General features: G+C 42.8%; 1 protein-coding gene across 1 annotated transcript in view; it reads left to right on the top strand.

Moving 5' to 3' along the window:
- The window catches only part of ARHGEF4 (Rho guanine nucleotide exchange factor 4), a 214,870-nt gene that overhangs the window by 160,268 nt on the left and 30,504 nt on the right, over window positions 1-24,098 (top strand). The window contains exon 7 of the mRNA XM_021395154.1: window positions 17,918-18,057. Within this exon, the coding sequence (XP_021250829.1) occupies window positions 17,918-18,057 (140 nt within the window). The remainder of the gene's footprint in view (window positions 1-17,917; window positions 18,058-24,098) is intronic.

Below are 24,098 nucleotides of genomic sequence, written 5' to 3'. Positions count from 1 at the left end.
GCAGGGTGCTACTTAGTGGTTAATGGGACATGCAGTTTTTGGTGGGTTGTCTTCCAGCAGTGCTGTGCTGTATCTGTGTTTTCCTGCCTTCCTGATCCCATTCTTCTTCCAACACAGGTCAGCAGCCCCTAAAAATAGTACTGTGTGCCCATGGGGAGTGAGTATTACAGATTCTCCTCTGAAGCTTCTGGGGCTGTTTCCATGTTGTTGTGTGTTATTTCTAATTCCCTGCATGCAGCTACAGCCTCGGTCATCTTGCAGCAGGGAGATAACTGGGAAAGATGGAAGGAACTGTAAATCAATCTCTGGACCAAGAGAAAACTGAAGCCAGCTGTCAGCACCCTTCGCACTAGAACCACTAGACCATGGGGCCTAGGAACAGAATTTTAAAGTTGGCCTCTCGAGTCAGAATTTATATGCTTCTCACCACTGGATAAATGCCATCCATTAGTCAGAGAGTAAAGGAGCTTGTTCCAGTTCTTGAGTTGTTTCAGACTGGTTTCTGGAACCTACTTATCTGGCTTCATGTCTTGCTTCCAAGGCTTAAATTAAATACTTTCACTACAGTGAAGATTGCTGGGGATTATATTCAGCTAGGTGGCAGCTGGAGGGAAGCTGCCCTATCTACAGCATGCTGTGGCTGTGAGTGGGGGGACATGCTCCTTTCCTGGGATGAGAGTAGGAAAACAAGCAGAATATCTTGCTGGCATCACTTTGCAAAAGCCTATGTCTGAGACAGGGGGTAAGAAATGTGTTGATTTGGTCAAAGAGCCTCTCTTCGCTGCAGCAGTCCCTTACCCATTAATCCCTAGGAGTAAAGCTGGTGGATAAGGAGAAATTCTAGAGTTCAGATGCCATAGCATTTGTAGTTTTAGGGGATGATTCTTTCATTCTTTTTTTTCTTAGTAAATTGAAGCAAAGTAGTAGAACAAGGAGTGACATATTGTAGTAGACTTACGCTGTCACTGTGCTGCACTGAGATGTGTTTGGAAAATACTCTGCACCCCCAAGTATGTGGGGGAGGTGGATCCTGCCTCATCAGAGAAAGAGAACGCTGAATCATGAGGGTATTATGGAGAGGGTCATGGATGGAAAGGGATATAGGCTGAGTACAAATTTTTAGTCTCTTTTTTAAAATCAGAAAATTAGTTTCTGTTTGTAGATGTGCCTTAGTAAAGGAGAAGAAAATGATGTTATTTGGAGTAACGCAATAGTGTGATGTACTCTGCCTCTCCTACTGTTCAGCAGTATGTTTGGCCTTGCTTTGCTTTTTCCACATCCCACTGAGGAAAGCAAGAATTTACTTGAGTATGGTAACAACCTCGCTCACTGGTGTCTGAATGTAAATGAATAATTGAGGGGGTGGGAAGGGAATGTTTTACATTATGGGTCCTTTTGGGGCATCCTCCCCTTTACTTTTTAATATTACATAAAGTTGTTGCTGTCTGTTTTCTAGTAGAAGAAAAAGAGGTCATCTGTGAATCTGCTGAGCAGTTCTGCATGCTTGTTTATCTTGCTACTGACTCCTTGTGGCATCTTGCCTCTATGGTGGCTTAGGGATAGCATCTGCTTTGGAATCTCTATGCACACCTTATCATCTGGGGTTTCATCGTTTTCTGGATCGAGGAGATAGCACAGATTTTAACACAATAACTTTGTTCTGCCTAAAACTCCTATTTCTAGATAATTAATTCTAACTGTCACAATGCCAAAGATGTAGCTTTTTGTGCCTAGGAAAATACTGTCAGAAAGCTGACTTAGATACAAGCATAAAAACCTACGGCAACTTTATCTTCCTGCAGTTGTATTTCAATTTGTTTTCAAAAGGGAGATCTAAATGTGATTATCATAAGGAAAAAGACAGATGCTCAGTTGAACAAGTAGCATCAATTACAGTAAGGTGGTGTTCCTACTATTTCTATTCCCCCAAAGGAATGGGAAAATAATAATAATAGAAGCCACCTTACATGGACCGAACTTGGCTCTCACTTGGGACTGAGTGATTTTGTTAGTCAGCTTTTCACATGTTCTAGCAATAGCTAGGGAATGAGCAGGTGTGTGACTGCCGAGAATATCCAGTGCTTCGTACAATAGCTCTGCTGCAGAATTGCCACCGGGGAGCATAGAAGCAGTCTTATAATTTCCAGGCTAATTCTCCAGCTGACATAGTTTTGGAGCTAGAAAAAACATACTGACTTCTTCATCAATCCCTGATCTCTTCTACCAGTCTGAGAACCCATTGCTGAGAATAACATCCTGATAATAAGCTTCTCTGCTTCCTAAAGGCTGGATTAAAATAGAGTTGTTTCAACAGTGAAGTTGTAGACTGAATGGTGGAGTCATTGGAACGGTGATTCTCTGGAACCATAGCATCTGAGTGCCAAACATTCCTGGATTCCAGGTGTCTGTACACAAGCCTTCTGCCTGAATGACAAATCATACCTCTCGTGATCCCAGCCGCTGCAGAATGTGACAAGCAATGATTAGTACAAGTAAAAACTCCTGTAGTTTGCCCATAACACTGCTGTCACCTCAAGTAAAATACAGGAAGGCTAACCTCAGAGGAGGCTGTCGTGTGTTTTTGGAGTGGGAATACTGGTGATCATAGTGGATGTGTGCATCTGGGTGTCAGACTGCTTTTCATAATTTCTCTGCTAATACTTTGTCTGGTTGTGAATCCATCTTTTCTTCTTCATCCTTCCCACCTAATTTCAGTCTGTTCACCACTAAGAGATGTGTATGGGGAGAGCATTTTTCTTTCATCGCTGAAAGGAATTTCTAACGTGTATGAGACTGGAAATGCCATGTTGTGCTGAACGCAGGCAAGCACAGTTGTGCTTGTTTCAATTGCTTTGCCAGTTTGACGTTACCCAATTGTGAGATTACACAACCAAGGATCTGTGCAATTTGGTGAAGAGAATTGATTCAATTTTTTAAGATTGCTGTGAGGTTAGCAGTGAAAACTCAAACAGCTTGGAAAATGTTCTGGAATCAATTGGAGACGGTGTTGTGCACAGAGCAATTACTCCGAAGAACAATTTCCAGTTCAAACAAGCTCAGACTGCATTCACAAGCAAAGGACGCTGGAGTCAAGGGAACTGTGCAGTTCTGATACACTTTGTCATCCGCTAGGTTTTCAGCAGAAAAGATAAGCAGGCGCCAGGAACATAGTCTAGGAATGGCAGGGTTTCCTGCCTTCTGTAGAGCTGCACCTGCTGAGTTCAGAGAGGAAAAGCGTTCCATTTTCAGAGCCTGTGCCTTGCATTTAGGCTTGAAAGGAAAGGAAGCAGACAGAAATGTAATTAATCAAGGTGAGTGGAAACAGGATTGTAAAGAGATTCATACGCCTCATTTGCTTGTTTAATGGCTCAAACTCAGCTGTGTGACAGCCTCCATGACTGTCTGTAGTGTGGTGGAACTTGGAGCTCAGCAAAGCCGAGGCAGGTGAAGACTGGGAGGATGCAGCTGGGTGTGATGTTGGTCCCGGTTTTCCTCATCCTCAGGTCTTATTGTGAGCACTGCAGAACCAGAAGAAGGAAGGGGACAACAGAGGTTCAGCACCATTTGTTTATCTCAACAAATCGGTGATTTGTAAAGATTTACCAGTGCACCTTGGAATGTTTTGCCAGTAGAAAGCACAAACCCGAATGGCCTGAGGTGTCTTTTCTTTGCGTGTCTGCCATTGCCCTGAAAAGGACTGCTGGCAGGGTTGTCTGTTCCCATCAAGTGCAAAGGCTGAGGCCTGTTAATCACATTGCTTTTCTAGGCTACCACAAAGGCGCTGCGCTGCGGCATTGCCACCTAAGTCAGGCTGCTAACGTGTGCTGCATTTTAGCCACATGCTCTGAATGCAGCATGTCAAATATCAAACATATGTGTGCTGCATTCACACGGCTTTGTGGACTTAAAATGTATCCTCATGGTTTTTTTTCATGAATTTTACAGCACGATAAACATCCATGATCCCCAGTACATGCTACATGCTTCACTCACTGATTTAATCACTAGAATAATCCTCCACTAAAGCTCCTTTAGAATACAGCAGCAATACTCTAACTATTCTCTTATGCCCCTAAACTCTAGGGTTTTGGAAAAATAAATAAAGAAATAAAATAAGTAGACCAGAATCTCCCATCATCTCTTCAGGGGAAAATCTGCAGGAGTTAAGGGGATGTTAAGGGGAGCCACTGCAGAGCTGCCCCGGTGTGTGCAGCAGTGCAGCAAGTAGGATGTGCCCAGCCCTGCTGCATCTCTTCCTCCTCCTGTCTCTCTCTGCATACTCTATACTTGTCAAATAAAACCAATGTTTGGGGTGGACTGGTCACTGCCACAGCTGGGATAAATGGCTTTCCGGGCGGGACGGACACCTTCTGGGGATTTGTTTTAGGGGTTGTTTTTCCTACTGGAGGAAGGAATTTATTTCTTTTGACAGTAATCTCCTGAGGGACTCTTTCCTTTATTGATACTTCAGTGTTGTCCTTTGAGTTAATAACCCCACATTGCATAGTCTGTCACTCAGAAATGATGCTTCTGGTGTAGGGGAATGCCACGTATTTAAATCTACAAGACAGGGACAACAGCTATGCCTTAATTTAGAGGAAGATGCTACTGCACAGAACGATTCAATTGAATATGAAAATAAGGCAGCAGCTTGATTTCACAGAAATATAATCTGAATGGACAGATTTTGTGTTTACACTTCATCCAGGTTATGTCATCAGCCAACTTAAAATGCGTAGATACTTAAAAGTATTCCTGTTGTTGCATAATTTTTAAAAAAATATACCTCAACAGTACCCTGCTCTTGTAGCAGCTTTCTCTTAGAAGAAAATCATTTGTTTCAGAATATGGGGGAATTGGTTTTGTTTCCCTTGGCACCTCATTTTGAAATATGCAATTAGAATACTAAGATTACCAGCCCATAGGATTTGAGCCAGGAGAATCTGTTGCTTTTCTGAAAAGATTTTCATATCGGAGAGTAAAGATACACTTTTATGATTTGATTCAGTATCCGTAAAAGATAAATCTAGCATATTTTGAGGAGGCAATAGCTACTGCCAAAGAGCATGGGTCAGTCCAAGGTCTCATGGCAGATCTTCAAGCTCTGTCTGCCTCTAAGATCAAAGATTTTCAAATGTCAACATTTAGTTGACTTGAGTTCTTGCTTTGTATTGTATGGAAATTTTGCTTTTAGTTTGTATGAATGTTAATGAACATTCTTCCAATTCTCTACACCTTACTGTTCTTTTCAAATCAGTATTTCAGCTGAAGCTCTGCTGATGGCATCTTCCTCCATCCTGTTAGCACTGCACTCTGTCTCACATGCAGTGTCAGGAAGTAACTCAGAAGGGTCATATAAAAGAAAGAGTTTATAGTAAGGAAAAATTGAACAATGACTCCCTATGTATCACCTGCAGATTATAACAACAGTTGCTTCCATGCAAAAATATCCTGGTTTGGATACATCCAGCAGCAGGGAGGCTCTGCTTAGCTGTTGTGATCTTTGGTATGGGAAGGTGGGAAATGGAAAGAGGTCAGGCCCCTTCTACACATGTTCAAGTTCTTTCTCTGCTGTTCCTGTGTAGGTGAACTCACCATTATTTTTCTCATTTGCACACTTAGAGCTTTTGTTTTGTTCTCTGAAACAGACAACTAAATAGCAGTTGTTTTCTTCATGTTGGTAGCCTATGTGAGAGGCATGCGTTGCTTGTGCTCTTGTCCCATCTGAGATTCCGACTTTTGGACTACAAGGTGTATTTCATAGGTTTGTTTGGCTTGCAAAGGGTTGCATTCTGTGTGCAGCTGTGTTTTTTATTGCTAAGGAAGTGCATGGAGAAGCACATAGAGTTACTGTAGTTAGCTTTGCAGCAGTGAGCTCTGCTTTTGTAAAATGCAGGTACTTGTAAAACAGTATCCCCAGTTGTCTGGGGGTTTCATTATCCTGCTCTGCTTAAAAACAAATACAAATAGCACTAGTACAGCCTTCATGAGTGTAGACAAAGCTGAATCTACTCCATATGTGTAGCTGGTGGTCTCTAGTACGAAATTAGGAAGGCAAATCCCAGCATTAATTGTATAAGACTTCTATGTGCACTCCAGAACGTAGATCGTATTTTATGTTAAAAGTGCCATCTATTGGCACGTGGCAATATTTAGTGTCAGTGGTACAACTGAAGTTCAGTAAAGTTGCTGTTCCCATCTCAGAAACTGCTTCCTTGCCAAGGGTGCTGGGAATACGGTATGGTACGTGCTGCCTCATCCATTGTCAGAGTGCATGCAGAGCAGCCTCAGAAGAATATGCAATGTGGGTGATGATGCAATACAGGAGCACTGACATTCAGAAAGGCTTTTTAAAATTCAGCGTTACCAGCAGGAGCAGACTTCTAAGGCAAATTTGTAAGAACAGGCACTTCCAGCAGTGTCTGCTCTGCTGTAACTAAACACAGGAGAAACTGTGCAGAAGAAACGGAACACTTAGATTTATCATTCTACATGAACATGCGTCATGTTTAAGACTTTTGAAAAGCAAGGTTAATTTAAATTTAATTTCATTTGGCGAGATGCTTCTGGAAGAAATCCTTTGCCATTTACATTAGTTCTGAGAAAGTTATTTAGGCACTCAAGGAGCAAATCATTGTGTAAGTAATAAATCACAGAGTATATTTGAGAGTAGAGGTATATTTTATACATTGAGTACCTTTTGTAAGCTAGGGTGGTGTGGGGTTTAGGTTGCTTGTTTCTTCTTCCTCCACCTGTCAGTCAGATGGCCATTGTAGCTGGAGAGATGTTTAGAAAGCCAGAACACAGAATCATAGAATCACAGAATCCTTAGAGTTGGAAGGAACCTTTAAAGGCCATCTAGTCCAACTCCCCTGCACTGAACAGGGACACCTACAGTTCCATCAGGTGCTCAAAGCCCCATCCTGCCTGACCTTGAAAGTCTCCAGGGACGGGGCACCCACTACATCTCTGGGCAACTTGTGCCAGTGCTTCATTGCCCTCACTGCAAAAGATTTTTCCTTATATCCAACCTAAATCTCCCCTCTTTTAGTTTGAACCCATTTCCCCTTGTCCTATCACCATGGGCCCTGCTAAAGAGTTTATCCTATTCCTTCTTACAGACCCTCTTTAGATACTGACAGGCCGCTCTCAGGTCTCCCCGGAGCCTTCTCTTCTCCAGGCAGCACAGCCCCAGCTCTCTCAGCCTGTCCTTGGACGGGAGGTGTCCGTCCATTGGATTGTTTTTGTGGCCCTCCTCTGGATGAGCTCCAACAGGTCTCTCCTGTACTGAGGACTCCACATCCGGATGCAGTGCTCCAGGTGAGGCCTCACCAGAACAGAACAGAGGGGCAGGATCACCTCCCTGACCTGCTGGCCATGCTTCTTTTGGTGCAGCCCAGATTACAGTTGGCTTTCTAGGCTGCAAGGGCACATTGCTGGCTCATGTCCAGCTGCCATCCACCAGTACTCCCAAGTCCTTTTTGGCAGGGCTGTGCTCTATCCTTTTCTTCCCCAGCTGGTAGTGGGGGTAACCGCAATCCAGGTGCAAGACCTTGCACTTGGATTTGTTGAATCTCATGAGGTTCTCCTGGACCCACTGCTCAGCCTGTCTAGATCCCTCTGAATGGCATCCTGTCCCTCAGGCATGTTGATTGCACCCCACAGCTTGGTGTCATCTGCAAACTGTTGAGGGTGCACTCAATCTTACAGCTGATGGCATTGATGAAGATATTAATGAGAATCGGTCCCAGCATTGACCCCTGGGTGACACCACTGGTTACTGATCTCCATCCAGATATATTTCTGGAATTGTGAGCCTGGAGGAGAGTCTTTGGTTTGGTTTTGGATTTTTCAATCCTTTCTAGACAAGACTCCTCTGTCTGCTTTGGAAAGGCAAAGGGTTGGGAACTCATAAATGTACAATTCTGTGCAGTAGATTAAAGACGTGACGTTACCAAAGGGAAAAAATTGCTTTTAATCAACTGCTTCTTCAGTGTGGGTGACTGGTGTGCTGACTTTGGTTTGTTAGCCCTGCTTTCGATCAGTTTTGTTTTCATTTTGAATTTTTCTAATTCACTTAATAACAGAAACAAAGCATTTTCCTCTTCTCATTATAGTGGCATATAGGACCTAAATAAGAATCATTTCTTAAATGGAAACAATAACAGCAGCACTGTGGAATTAAATGTTTTGTTTTGGGGGGTAAGCACAGGAAACATCAAATTTGTCATCTTTGCCTTTAAGTGAAAGGATTATTACGTGTGTTTTATAAGCTCAAGCAATTGATAAAGAGCGTCAAGTTTGTTGACCAATGCTGTGCACTGGAACATGTGATCTGAATTGCTCTGGAAGGCACTGTCCCTGTATCAGCCTGTTTTTGTTTTGCAAAGGTACACATTGATGCCAAATTCTCAGATATTATTTTGACTGCTTCAGCCATCACCTTCCAGAAGAATGTCCCTTTTCTGACATATGCCTTAGGTAGAGCTCTGTTTTGCTGTGCATCATGTAAGGGTGGGAAAGGCTTCACCTACTTTATCCCTCTTACCTTTTTAATGGATCTCGCTCAGTTTAGTTGCTGCTAATCAGCAGTGATTTTTTTTTAATTGAGACTATTGAGATTATGTTGCTGCCTGTGTTAATATACATCTGTCTCTTAACTTTACCATCTTCAGCTGGGGCTAGCTTTTACGTATATTTCCAGAGTATCCAAAATATTTTTTCTGTCCAATGATTTGTATGTGGTTGTGTCATTTTGAATTCATAGTTCAGAACGCATACTTAGCATCTCAGACTCATGATTTTGCTGAACTGCTGATCTTACCAATTTTGCTATTCCTGTGCTGCAGCTTCCAGTAAACATCTTAAGTAATTAATTTAATGATTAGAGGAGCACTGACCAATGTGACCTTGCCAGAATGCTTTCTTCTTTTAAAGGAGATGATTAATAATAGCTTTGAAATGAATTATTCCAAGAGGAATACTGTTTTGCTTGAAAGAGTTTTCTTGCTGTAGCATAAGGTTGCATCTGACGTGTTCAGCTCTAATTCAGACCTGAAGCTGAATGTTATGAAGTCTCTCCTAATAATGTACCTTACACCAATTTTCTGGGAAACTTAAAACTGCTGAATGTGAAGTCTGTTTCTTCCATGATATTTGAAAACTTGTTGAGATACATCAATCAACAAGTTTAGCATCTAAGGCTAATCCTAACTGGCCTGCAGTAATTTATTCTGCATCATCAGATTCCCAGAGAGCGGGCAGCTGATGGCAGGCAGCTCTCTTCCTACTACAGCATGAACAGTATTGATTGTATAAGGCTGTTAGACTCGTCCTTGACTTCTTAAATATATTTCCTAAGAGTATTGCTGTCTGCCTACAGTTTGAAATTGTGGCGCAATCTCTTTCACTTTCATATATATCAGGTAGTGTAGGCTGACCATGCGGGGATTGTGGCTCCAGATGAGGGGAACACACCCCAGCCATTCCAGGAGGGTAAGGGACTGCACTGTCTTCTCCTCTAGGTCTCTGTGCTCCAGATTTCTTCACCCACATGTTTGTAGAGCTGGTTTTCTATACAAGTGACCTATGAATATTAGATACCAAAACCAATCAGTCTTGGACTATGACAGTGAAGTTTGCACTCACAGAAATGTAAATAGCCAATATCAGAGTGAATTTGATGTTTCCATCTTATTTCCCTCCGTGAGGTCCCTCTAAACTGAGTTAATGTGTCTCTTTGCTATCCTGCATCTGTCTTCCAGTGGAGATGCTCTCACGTCTTTGTTCACTCAGAACAGAAAGATGGAATTATGCTTGATCATGTTCAGCATCTCTCCTGTAGTTTGGAGCTGCTCTCTCAGATCTGTTCTAATTAACACGAAGGAAGGATCACCATGACTGCTCAGAGCTGAGTTTTGCCTCCTTTGTTTGTGCAGCGTTTGTGCAACTACAAAAAGCCTGATCCCCAAGCTGTCATGGCAATTGCAGTTAAATAACGTAAATCCTTGATTTCCTGTTTTCCCTTTGGAAATATTTGCTAGCTTGATCTCAGGGATTTTCTTAGAACTGAGATTAAAGTATAAATAGGGGCAGAGGGATTTCTGAAAGGTGAAACACTTCTGCCAGTATTGTTAATGAGAAGACTGTAGCCCTAGTATGAAACCAGATCAGTTGCATGTTGCATGAAGGCCGGTCATTCAAAATAATGTCAACGAAACAGACTTACTGCCTCTTGAGACTTACACTTGATAAATGCACAAGAGCAATTGAAAGCCTTCTCATGGCATTCATTTTTAATTACTTCTGTGGTACAAGGTTATAGATATCAGCCACTTATCAGCCTGGATAGCTTCACAAAGATAAAGACTAGATTTATAACATTACGCAGAATTCTGGGAAAGAAAGAAAGGTCACATTTTTCAAATTTAAGCATTCAAAGTTAGCCTGTTAAATCTGTCTTCTGACACTTATATAAACAACCTGCTTTTCAGAAGTGTCAGGCAGCGGCTCTTTGTGCTGACTTTGCTGGCAGTGGTACGTGCCCAGTATGCCTGTGTTCATTGTACCAATAAGCCGTAGCTGTAGGGGATGGGCGTCATTTCAAGTTCTACTCTTAAATAGTTTTATCTTAACCAAAGGTGGCTGCATTTAAACCATTATCAAAATAATTTTTCATCCTTTATCATTACATTTATAACGTAAGTTAGTCCATCATAAGGAAGACCCATGCCTCTTTCTTTCTGCTGCAAGTTTGGCTGTTATGAAAGTAGTATAAGGAAGTTGCAAAGTTGGCATGAGTGAGCGCAACATCTGAAAGTCTTCTCTGATGATAATTATTTTACTTCCTAGTGAGAAGTCTTCATAAAAATGACTGTAACTACTCTTTACAAAGTGGTTTTCCTCAGGCTGGCAGGGAAGGTTCAGTGCGACTGTGACTGGAGACAGAAGAAAGGTCTGTGCTTTTTGGCAACTTTGCTTCCAAGCTCTCGGTCTTCTGAGGGTGTACTGGGATGCAAAGACATAAAAACACAGAAATCTTGGAAATGTAAATCAACTGAAGGTTCCTATAGCACTTTTACATTCTTTCCTTTCTTTAACAAAGTAATAGGTACAAGAAACCAAGCAGTATAGGAGCCTATGGTAGCTTGGTTTTCTGATACGCTACTGTGAATTGTCTTAGGAAGCTGTTTTAGAGGTGAAGTAAATGTCACAGCTGGATCAATTTAATTAAAGCAGACAAGGGCAGCGTGAGACTTGGGGGCTAACATCAGCACCTGCATTAAGAAAACTCCAAGTACCTGGAGAGCAGCTGCAGAAGTAGGAGGAGTAACGCTTTTTGAGAGGGCATGGGAGGAACTTTTTCAATTCAAGGTTCTCATTTGAGAACTGGTGATGATTAGAAGCATTCGCTATGTCTAACCAGTGCTAGCTACATATGTCTGTGTTGGCTTTTTTGTTTGTTTTCTGGAGGAGAGAAAATATAATAATGCAGAGTTGATTGTTTCATTCTGAACTGGTGCTTTGGTTCAGATGAAATAAGACTCATTAAAGATATGACAGTGTGGCTGCTTTGCATATTCCCACCAGCAATCTTTGTATAGTTGTGTGAGCAAAAGGCGACAGAAGCCCAGAAGTGACCTTTAAGAGTGATGCCACATTCAACAGTACACTGTAGTACTAGCTGTTGAGATCACGTTGGGGAAATCTGTGGGAATAATCTTTAAGAAGAGGGTTTTTTTTTCCTTTCTGTTTTCCTACCCTTCCACATATGGGATGTGTCTATAAGGCTTTGAACAGCTAGAGCAGATGTGCTCCTAAAAGCAAATATAAGCAGATGAAGTCTTATTGAACAGCCCTTTCAGATTTACATTTCTTAGGCCTGTCAGCTGCACTAACACTCTTTGATGTTGTTTTACCTTCTATATTTGCTGAAGTAGATGTTGTCCACAATAAATAACTATTGTACTCATTTCCTGGTTCATTTGCTCAGTTGTTACACATCTGGGTAAGAATGGATAAGTGTAGAGACATGAACATGGTAGTTTCATCTTTGCAGTTGAGTTGAAAGCTCTCCTGAGGTTACTGCTGATCTGAGTTGACTCTGATTGTATGATACTATGCAACCTCAAATATATTTGAGGATTACACCAAGCTGCATGGAGCTGTCAGCATGCTGGAGGGAAAGACTGTCTTCCAGAGGGCTCCAGAAGTGGGAACTGCAAGCCTCACGCCTTTCAACAAGGCCAAGTGCTTGCAAGGTCCTGCACTTGGTCAGGGCAATCCCAAACATGAATACAGGCTGGGCAGAGAGCGAATTGACAGTGGCCCTAAGGAGAAGCAGCTGGGGATGCTGATTGATGAGAAACTCAACGTGGGCAAGCTGTGTGCATTTGCAGCCCAGAAAGGCAACTGTACACTGGCCTACACCAAAAGCATTGTGGCAGCGGGACAAGGGGGGTGACTGTCCCACTCTGCTCTGCTCTTGTGAGGCCCCACCTCTAGTGCTGTGTTCTGTTCCGGGCCCCAGCACAAGAAGGACATGGAGATGTTGGAGTGCGTCCAGAGGAGGCCATGCACATGCTCAGAGGGCTGGAGAGAGAACTTTGGTCACAGGTTTGGTTTTACTTCAAAGCATGAGAGATGCAGTGCTAACTAGCAGACTTAAATGAACAATTAAAAAATGAATATGGCTGGTATGTCAGTGTTCATCTTTGTTACCCGTTACAAACAAGAAAAACCAAGTGTTTAACCTTTCACAGAGGAAACTTTGACTCTGTGATGGCTGATTTCATCTTCCCTTGTTTTCTTCTCCCAGTTAACTCCTTTGAAAAGCAGCTACTTCCATAAATAAGGCTTGTTGCTGGAACAGTAAATTACACATCAGACTTCCCAACCAGTGCATCCTACTGAGGATACAGTGAAGAATGTGCCTGGATTCTAGAATGGATTTGTCTGCAAGTTTTGATTGCTACAATTGATTTCATGTTTAGATTGTGCTAAGGCTTAGCGAACTAAACTAGAATTGGCCCCCGTCATGTTCAACACTGTCTAGGTGTAAGGTGAATAGCGCTTCCAAAGACAAAGGCATCCATCTGAAAAAAAATGAGAGCAAACAGGACTGTGTGGATGAGTAATCAGACCTGAGCAAATAAACAACAAACAGAGTAGGAGGACATGCCTACTTCTTTCCATGTCAGTAGCTGTGACTGGAGCACAGCCAGTGAATTAGTTGTTTGTATGCAGTTCAGCAGAGGTGCTTTCCAACAAAGGAGCAGGCTGTGTGTCAGGACCATAGGTTTATGTTATTTCCTATCTGTTTTTCCCATCATTTCCACTATTTCACTATTACACTGCTCCACCATCCCTCCCACCTGTAACATAGCTCAGTGAGTGAGGAGGGGCTGGGGACAGCTGTGCTGCACGCAGGCATGCTGTGGGCACGGACCAAGGGGTACCGTGGGAGACAGAGCTGTGGAGCCATTCATAATCCACATCCCTCTTCCCCATAATTATCTCTGCTGCCCAAGAGAGCCAAGAGCTCTTCCTTAAGCCTCACTGCAATTCATTTAGTTTCTAACTGGGATTTGAAAACTTTTCAAACCTGGGAGGGTGACTCAGCGCATTATTGCTGGTGAGCATTACCCTGGGTGTTGCACCTCGCAGACCCTCAGAGTTGAAGAGCTGTCTCCTTTTTGTTCTCAATTGCGGATTCATTCTTTGCTTTGGCTAATTGAGAGCTGGTTTCATTCACAACGGGAATTCCATTAACGGCATTGTACCAAACTGCTGATTTCATTTTGATATGTTGAGTGCTTTCCTTCATTAATTTTTCTTTATATGGGAGGATGAAGCTTGCTTTCTCCCCTTAAATATCTTCTGCCTCTCTTCCTTATGCTCTATTTTCACTTTTTTTTCCCCCTGCAGATTCACTTTCATTACCTGCTCATAAATGTAATCACAGAGGTCTTGGCTCTGTAAGGCTTGGCTTTGCAGGCCATGTGCATGGTTTGTGGTGTCGCTTTTTGTTGGTTTTTTTTCCCATTATGAAGTTCATACTAATGGCTCATTGTCCACTTTTTGCTAAATCCCCCCCTAGCCTTCCCTCTCCCTGTTAAACTAGCCCACAGCCATAAGCACAACAATGCGAGAGGATCCCTCAGCACAGCAAAAAGCTGCAGAATGGCACTGCTGGGGCAGAAGTGAGATGACATCACCGATGGATTTCACGGGGACCTGTGTAGATCAAGCAGCTGATAAATGATGCATGCCATTCAGAGCGGGGTGGGTGGATGCTGCAGCACTGCAGTGGCAGCTATGGTGAAGGGAGGAGGGTGGAGGGGATGTCTTCACCTGTACAGGGGCTCCCAGGTTTGTTTCCCACCTCACACACCCCTTCTGTCTGTTTGATGTCTTACATCTCCTGAGCTACCCCACCTCCAGCTGCAGCTCCCTGCAGGCGCACGTAACCGCAGCCATCTCTGCTCAGTGAGGCGGCAGGAATGATGTTGTTAGCTCTGAATTAATTTGCTCTGCGAGTGTATATCAGGCTCCTACTGTTATTCCAGTGAATTATTTTAAATGTAAATGCCACGTAGAGACAATTGTGTGGATGTGATGCTGGAAAAACACACTTGAAGAGAGGTACTTCCAGTACACAGTTGTTGTTCCCTTTGTCCTTAATATGTACTTTTAATAAACTGTGGGTGCTGTTGGCTTTCAAAGCTGGCTGCAGTCATCCCTTGTTTCCTGTCCTGGCCTCACCCCAAAAGCTGTGGGCTGGCTGGCTTTGGGGGGAGCTGCCTGTGGCCCATTTTCCATCAGTACTGGGCCAATGCTGAGGGCTCTGAGCCAGACTGTGGCAGGAGCTCCCCACCACTGGGCAGCCACAGGGTAGAATCCTGCTGAGCCATGACCCTCAGGGGCACGGAGCTCTCTGGTACGAGGTGGGCTGGGTCTGGGGCCCAGCTGCTCTGGGAAGCTGTGCCAGAGCTGCATTCTGTTTCTCCATGGAGGGTGGGAATCTGTTTTGGTGGTGCTACGCTTTTGGGTTTGGGCTTTCTAGCTATTTATGTCTTCTGTCCACTAATTCTTTGCACCTAGAGTGTGTAAAGCAGGTCCTTGCTTTTGGAGAGGAGCTTGGACATGGTGAACAAATGAGATTACTCTCATTAAGGGTCTGGAATACGGTTGCTGTTCCTCGTCACTCAGTGCCATTCAGCCCTTCAGCAGATATCAGCCAGCAACTTCAGGCTGCCTATCTGTAAGATGAACAGCACAAGGCCCCTCTCCTTTCTTCCTCCCCACCACTCTCAGTAAGGCTCAGCTGTCCTCCAGGGTCAGGTTGGCTGATGACTCTCAGGAGCAAGCAAGCACATCACATGCAGGCAGCTCCCTGGGGGCAGCAGGCATTCCCCATTGCCCAGGAGCAGCAGTGACCCCACAGGCAGGGTGCAGCCAGCAGGCCCCTGGCAGGGCCGTGCAGGAGGAGCCTGTCCCACTGCAGGCAGCATCCTTTTCTGGGAAGCATAAAAAAGGGGTTGTGCTCACTCTTGTCAGTTGGTATTGGCACCGTTATCCATCTGCTTTTGTGCTCTCATACCATGGATTCTGAGCTTGCTCTTGGACTAACAACAGGAGAACACAGAGTTGTAATGCTTGCAGAGAAGGCTGTCATACTACTGTTTGTGACAGCCCCTCCCTACGTTCCTCTGTATGGGAGTTGTTGCCATATTTAACAGAATCTAGCATGACAGCCGTATGAAATGTGGAGGAATCTGCCTGAGCTAATTAGATGTAACTTGGAGCTCAGTGTTATTTTTAACGAAGTGTTGCTCTCTGCTGTCTGATTGCCAGGGCCAAGTCAGATCTGTGGCTCCGTGAGGACACAGAAGCCAGCTGTGGCCGCATCAGTGGATTGCAATGTGATATGGAGATGAGCATTTGGTGGGGAGGGAAAGTAGGGCATCCAGACCAACTCCTGCACAGTTTAATACTTGTCTGTCCAACTAGTACTGTGCAGCTGAGAAGCTGATAGACAGTTTTAGCAATTTCTGCTAACTTGTCTTCAAAGATATTTGTATAGCTCTTGCTTCTTTTCTACATGTCCTAGTTTATGCTGTGCATGTTCAGTTATTACCTACATTGAAAGCCTTCATTCTCCCACTTCCCTGATGAATATCTAGTGCAATGGGTCACCGTTTCAGATTGTTGTTTTATTTATTTGTTTGTAATCTTTTCTCCCATGTAACCTGCATCAGAGCAAATTCTGGTCTTTTTTCAGTTCCTCCCTGGAACATTAGTCTTTTTGGGAAAACATCAAATGATTATCTTGGACTATTCTGCCTTAAAGGACTGAGAACTCCTGAGTGTTTACGGACTGCATTTTTTGGTGGAGTGTATCCATGAGGACTTTTTTTCTTTAAGGCAGAGGAATGGAAAAAGGAACTTGGCTTCTTTTTGAGAGGCAGGTAAAATCAACGCATCAGGACTGGAACCATCTTATGAGCTGAGAGATCATAGCACAGCAAGAATTGAGAAGCATCCCATCTGCTGAAAGCCATAAGCTAGGTAGCATTATGTTGTTGAGAACAAAGGTTAAGAACATTGTTTTCTAACTTGAGAGAGTCTTGGATGAGTTTCCAGGTTTAGGTGATGAGTATCTTTGCTATGCTGTATTTATTGAATTCAAAACATAAACAATCAAATATTTGGTTCAAAAGCAGCTCATAAACTAGTAATTTGGAAGTTAAGTAACTGCACTGAACTGACTGATGCTACAGTGATTTTACACCTCACTCTTATTGGACATCTTATTGATGCAGCCTTAATGTGTAATAAACAGCCACATGTGTAATGAAAGTGCTGGCAAGGATGATGTTTGTAGGTCTTGCTACAAATTGAATGAACTGAGAGCTCAAAAACCAACCAGTGCTCAAAGACCAACCAGTGTTTTCCTGTCCATGCTGTACAAGATCAAGTGAAATGCTTTTATTTCACTTGAGCTACAAGAGGTTTGAATATGATGTATAACTTCGGCAGGAGTAACAATAGCAATGTCTGTGTTTTCACTTCACTCAGTCTCTGTAGTGCAGCCATGTCAAGTCCATTAAACTCAAATTATTAATTACATCAGCTGTTGTCCTCTGCATCATGTGTGCCTTTGTGTTAGCTGCTTATTTAATGCATAGAAATTTTCTGTGAAGCCCACCTCTTTGTCACATGGAAACCATTGTTCTAGCAGTCATTATTCCAGAAGAATATGACTTCAAATGTTTTCTTTAATCATTAGCATTTTTCACAGATTTTGAAAACTCTAGCCTTGGCAGGTACGGGATGAATCATGAACTTGCTGCTGAAGTGTATTTGCTAATATCTTGAGGAGACCTTAGAAAAAGGTTCCTGCCTACGAATGAGAGGAATTGCCATTTTCTTCTATGCACCAAGTACAGATGTCATTTTCTATTTCTTAGTCTCGTGCTTATGTCTTTAGACTTTAGTGCAGGTTCTCTCTGCAGGCTGTTGAGCTTTGGCTATCTGCAGCTTATTCCATGTTACCTCAAGCAGAATGGCCATCCTGTACTGGTGGAGGTACAGGATACTTCTGTAGCAAGCACTCTTTTAAGGGACAAAAGGGGATCTCAAACTGAATGGGTGGGCAAGGAGAAAGGTGAATGGTTTTCCAAAGGCTGAGAGTTTCCTTGGTCTGAATTGGCAGACACAAGCCTTTTACCTTGCCGTTCTTCCTGTAGTAGCAAAATCATATTTGTGTTCTTTGCCATGGGCATGTGCAGTTTCCTTGTCTCTTTCTCCTGTATGCTGTTACTGCATCCCTTGCCCCTACCAAGCTCATTTTATTGGTGCAACACTTCTGAGGACCTTGTGCTGTATAACCGATGTGTTCTTTTTGCTGTTGCAGTGATCGCTGATGGGGCCTTGGACAAGACAGCTCTGACAGATGATGTGGGAAGCGAGGAGGACCTGTACGAGGACTTCCGCAGCTCCAGCCACTGCTATGGCCACCCTGGCGGAGGTGGAGAGCAGCTCGCCATCAACGAGGTACTGTGCTGGCAGCTTCTGGCAGGCAGGAAGAAGAACGATGTCAGTCCTTGGTTTGAACTGTAGGACAGATCCAGGACTGTACTGGTAATGGCAGAGAGGATGTGTCTTGAAATGTCACTTGCAGCTGGTTAATGGTGAGGCCTGGGCTTTCTTTGAAGGTACTCTCCCTATGAGTGAAGGACAATGAGCAACATAATAATAGGATTTAAGATTTTTTTTTCTGCAAAAGAATAATGGTTTTGTCTAATGCATTAGAACTGGCATCCCGTTAACACAGAGTGTTTTTTCAGTGTGGTGAACTAATAAGCTTTTCCATCAGAAGAGTGAAGCATATTTACCATATGAGTGATTTCTTACACTCATACACGCACGTTCTTCTCTTCCCTATACTCTGGTACATTTACATGACCTTCACTAAATGAGAAGGCGGGGATAAAATACTTATTACGTTTGCTTGTGGCTAAGCTATAACAGAGATGATGTTGATGGAGGCTCTGTGCCGGTATGTCAGATATACACAGTAGTGGTGCTTCTGGGGTCTATAAAAGCTACCAGTGAACTGCACAGTGAGGGTAACAGCTCTTCTTCAAAACAACAACAGCAAATGTTCTTTGAGCAGTTTTCATGCTTCTTGTGCTCAGAATTCATGACTACAGCCCTGGGATCTTGGGGTAAGGAACAGACTTGCTGTGTTTTCTTTCCCTGTTGTTTACATGCAGCAGTTGTCAAACCATGGCCAGAGCTTTTGATTTAACCTCAACAGTTTTGACTGGTAAACAGACAAAGTTTAACTCCAGTAAAATTTTTTTTCTTCATTTCCTGCCCCCAGTGTTTTACACTAAAAGGGAATTCAACTTAGCTGTGTGTTACATGTGTTGAGTTGCATTCTCTCCTGTTAACCTGGTATGTTCTTGAGAGAGGCTCAAGCACTACAGAAGTCAGTCTCCTAGTGTGCACTGAGAGCAACAGAGGAGAATTTGGCTTTCCTGCCATTCAGGTTCTTGACTTGGCAATTCTTTTCATTGTGGCTCATGAAACAGAACATCCTCTGGACTTTTGTTTCATTCTTTTTAAAGGAGAATGCAAAATATTTTACTTTTTTCCTTTTTTTTTTCCTCTTTATTTTTAAAGGAAATCTTCACAGCTCTTTAAAATCAGAAAATTATTTAACTTGGCAGTGGATCTCCATATCCATCGTATATGTTGTGTTTTTCTCTTCAGTGTTCTCTGTTATTGAGGACACTTGGTTTTCTATCTTTAGTTCATTTTATTTGAGTAAAATTCCATCATATAACTTCTAATCAGGAAAGCAAGTGGATGTGTCCAAAGCAGGTATCATTTGTATCCTCTTTGAAGTATATGTGGGTTTGTTGGCTGATTGACTGGAAGAGAGAAGTTTATCTTTGGCATATTTCCTAGAAGCATGCCTGTTCAGGGGCCAACACAGCTGTAAGAACAGGCAGTACATTATTTACTTTGTCAACAGATTTATACGGGTAATGAATCTATCACTTACCATAGCTGAGCATTAGCACAGTGCTATGCAATTACTTCCTGGAACAAAAGGGTGCAGTGACACATAAAATCTCTTGGAGGTGAAATACTAAATCTGTGAGGTATGGATTTTACATGAAGAGACATCTTAAGAGCTGGAACTGAACTATCTCCAATAGCTGGGAATCAGAAAAGCATAAGCCTTCAGCTTGATTGCTGGACCAGAATCTGGGTATCAGTTAATCCTAACTATTTCAAGTAGTAATGCTAGGAGCGATCTAGCTTGAAGACACCAGTGTCCAGTCGTTTAGTCAGATCTGCTGAATAGTCTTGTCCTTGTTGCACTGTATTCCACATTGCATTTTATTGGTCGTGGATAAAGAAACTATGGTAACCACATTATTCTCAAACCTCTCAGAAGAAAGAGCTTTCAAATAAACAGAGAAGACTAAAATACATTTTTAAGGCATTTGGCAGTACAAATGTTGCATTTAAAAAAATAAAGCAACCGCTGAGTTTAAGTTCATTTTGGATCAAGAGAAAATGGTTATGGAATAAAAAAGAAGCCTTTCATAAAATTCGAATAGTTTGTTGGCAAGAAGACAAGAGGAATAAAAGAGCTGGGAAGGTTGTACAGAGCCCACCTAGGAAGATCAGTGTAGGAGCCAAGATAAATCAGTCAAAAAGTAATAAAAAGGGTTTGGGATGGGAAAAGAGGCAGGAGAAGCAATTTTCTGGAGAAATTTGTCTGATATTCTTTCAGATGCAGATCTTGGTAAAAAGACATTTTTGTTTTTAGATTGTCCTTGGTGGAGTTTACTTGGTGGCTGTTCTAGGTAAAGACTCTATCCTTGCATCGTTTTTCTTCTGCAGCATAAATTGGTAAAATGTGGCAAGAGAAAGTCTGTATTCCAAATGCATTGTGGTTCTGGCTTGCCAGTACAGAACTCTATGCGCAGGGCAGACATGGTGTCAAGCAGCGTGAAATATGGTACCTGTAGACTGAAGCAGAGGAGCTCGTGAATTAAGCATGTAAAAGCCTGCCTGCCGAGCTCTCAAGTGATGCCGGAGATAATGAGGAAAAATGCTGTGCAAATGGTCTTAGGTGTGTTTGCTCTGACACTTTTGATAGGCACCAAGAGTCTGTTCTGCCCTGCTGTTGTGCAAGGGGATCCTTACAGCTATGGGCTTTGGAAAAAATGCTGTTGCAATTCAGCACAGGTGGAGTATTTGCCTTCTTTCAGCCCTAGGTGAGTAGTATTGTCTCCATCTTATGAAAGCAAAGCCATAAATGTTTGGAAAACAGGAGCAAGGCTCCCTCTGTTTTCCTTATCTCTTCTGACTCTACATTTGATAAGCTTGGAATTTGGTATGTGAAGTCACGTTCTTGAGGAAATGCAGGGACTCATTGGATTCAGCAGTTCAGGATTTTATGATTTTATCTAAGATGTATAACATTGTTGCCTTATGTTTTAAAATGAGAATATTGCAATATGTTACATATGTTCGTGTTTTACCAGTGCTTGTTGACAGGATGCAATTAAGCTGATTAGTCCAACATACATATTCCTGATTTAACAAAGTAATGCATACAGAAAAATGTTCAGGAAATGGTGTAAACAAAAATAATCTCCCATTTACCAAAGGCAGCAAATGTTCTAACTCATCTTGCCAAGCAGCATGCAGCTGTAGTTGATGAGTCTCTAAAGCATTTTTCGTGTGCTGAACTCTCATCGCTCACTGGGAATTTATTCTTCTGGTATCACCCAGTGCTCATCTGGGCACACTCAGCTGTAAGAAGTAAGACACGTAAACTGTAAGGGGATCCACTGAAAATAAATAAATAACTACAGTTTTAAAATACCAAACAAATGTTCATGCAGATGAAATCAGAACAAAGAGTTTCAACTTTGTCAAATATAAGCATCCTTCATATCTGTTTGGATGTCATCTATCTGTATTCTAATTCATTAAAACTTCTTGTGCTGTATAGGAGGACAAATTCCAGGGCAGAAAAAAATAAAATAATGCAGAAAATCTTATAATCTCCTTCTCTCTTCTCTCTCATAATAGATTTCCAGACAGAAAGCAGAATTATTGATCTTCCAGTGAACATTCCAGTGTAATCTGAGAGAGACTTGTTATCACTTTTCTATCTTAATGAATGTTGCTCTCCCAGCTGGTACTAGAGCAAACAGAAACTAGTTAACAAATACTCTCCCCCTTTTTTTCTTCTAAATCCTTCATTCCTACTTTTGTGTCTTGCATATTTCTGCAACCAAGGTTGACAACTGTGATCCAGAAGCAGCAATTATGATTTATTTGAGGAGTATTGTAGTCATCTCCTTGCTGTCAAGGACTAGAATTAATGTTTTCCCTGATGGACGTAGATCTTAACTGCATCTGAGTTTCTGGTCTTAAGTGCTTGCATACCTTTGTGTATGAGAGCGTTCAGGGCATGGAGGCAGAATTGTAGCTGTTTTTGCTGCCCTATGATGTTAGCTTTTACAGTCCTCAGACCTGACACTTCTAGTGTCATTGCAGAGGGCTTTTAACAATGAAATTAGATAAAATCAGTATATCCAAACACTATATAGCAATTGTATCTCCCCATAGGTTAGGATCAGGAGCTAAGTAGTGCCAGGAGGTCACCAGAGCCACATTCCTGTTTTGCCATGAGCAGCTGTGGCTGTCCTGAGCTTCTTTCCCCTTCCCTTACATCAAGATGTAGCTGAGGCAGGAGCATGCATACAGGCCACCAAGACACATTCTATCTACACAGAAGTCTTTCTACAACACATAATTTTTTTTGCTGGCCTATGCCAGGCTTTCTCTAAAATAGCCCTACTAATCTGATACTTATTAGAAACAACAACAACAAAAAAAAACAGAAAAAACAGCTTAGCTTAGTTCTTGGGGCAAGAATAGCACAAAGGGGATCTGTCACACTCCTAGAAAAATGCTGATGTGTTACAGCAGAAGGGGCTTTGCACATGCACAACGAAGTGCCTGCTTTAAGGGGACAGTCTCTGACTTCCAGGAGCAGAGCTGAGGAGGAACAGTGCCTCTGACAGTGACAGTGCCTCTGTGTTTTGCCTCTCCATGGTGTGTGTGCTCCAACATGAATGAGGGGATGGCACTGCCCAAACTTTTCTCTGTGGCTGTAAAACAGGCCTAAATATGTCACTCAAAGGTAATAACTGGAGGCAGCGTGACAGGTTTGGAGCTCTTACGTCAGCCCTCCTAGCTGTTAAGTTGCAAAGACTAACAGCTTCTGTTCTGTTCACACTTGCTAATGCGTGCCTACTGGGGACTTGTAATGCCAGCAAACAACAGACAACATTAAATGTATTCCTAGTTACTGGCCTGTAGAGTCAGGCCTGGCTCCACAAGCAGCTTTCTCTTTGAAGAAGAAATGATCCAACATTTTATCTCCTGAAGTTACTTTTGCCAGACTGTCTCCAAGCCTACATGTGTTTTTATTCAGCATATCCATAGGTACCTAGCACTCTGCCCAATCCTCCTCACCACTTACAGAAAACACAGCATGACTGCTGATGCTAACAATGAGTTGCTTGTTTCTTTGTGGTGAAGGTTCCGACCACCTTCAAGTGTTTTGGCAGCCCCTTACAAAGAGGTCCAGTGGCACAGTGTCCCCTAAGGCTAAGGTTTACATTGGCAGGAGGCCCTAGCTTCCTCTCAGCCATTCTCTGCACACGAGGTCATCCACCTCAGCGCCACTGCGATCTTCAATCCTTGCTGTGCAGCACTGGAGGTGGTGTGGCAGGTAGGCCTGGCAGTGCTACCTGCACAGAGCTCTCAGCTGTACTTGATAGCAGGCTCTGTGATCTGTGTGCTCCAACAGTGCTTCCTGGAGTGCTGATGCTCAGTCAGCCCTGCACAAGGACAGTCAATGCTGTCCTGAAAGCAAGCAAAGAAGAGGGATGTCACTATTCATAGGTGGGGTCCAGCTTTCAGATGTGCCCTGTCTGATACAGTACAGGACTTGCCCTGCTCTTCGTGTCACTCAGCATCTTTGGGAACTTGCTTCTTGGCTTTCACGGGCCCTTGGTGACACCTCACTCCCTGTTCTGTGACAGGACGTGTGTTAGCAGCACCGCGATATTTGCATTAGGTGCATTACCTCTAGAAATTGTAGCATGATGGTGCTTGCTACAAGAGCAAGTAGAGCAAGTCTGTTGTGCAAAATCTTGCTCTTAAAATTAATTCTGCCAGCCAGTGTCTTTATTTTAAAAATAGTTAGGGACATCTGCACTCAGATTGCCAGTTCAATAAACACCTGCATCAGATAACTGTACAATAACAAAGTGGATGTCAGAGTACAAAGGTCTGCTGAGAGAAGGGGATAAGGGAGGAATGCAGTGGAGCAGGAATGCTGGGTAAAGCTTAGTGTAGAGGTTATTCCAGGTTTAAATGTTTGCGGAGAGAGGGGTGAGCATATCTGGAACTAACTGGTTTTGTACCATGCCTCAGGTTCCTCTCAGCGTGGCTTCGACATTAAAGACTTCTTGTATTTGTTCTCT

Source organism: Numida meleagris, chromosome 4, assembly GCF_002078875.1.
Source record: "Numida meleagris isolate 19003 breed g44 Domestic line chromosome 4, NumMel1.0, whole genome shotgun sequence".
Lineage (NCBI taxonomy): Eukaryota > Metazoa > Chordata > Aves > Galliformes > Numididae > Numida > Numida meleagris.
The sequence above is the reverse complement of the archived record's forward strand: the minus strand, read 5'-3'. Positions and strand labels throughout refer to the sequence as shown.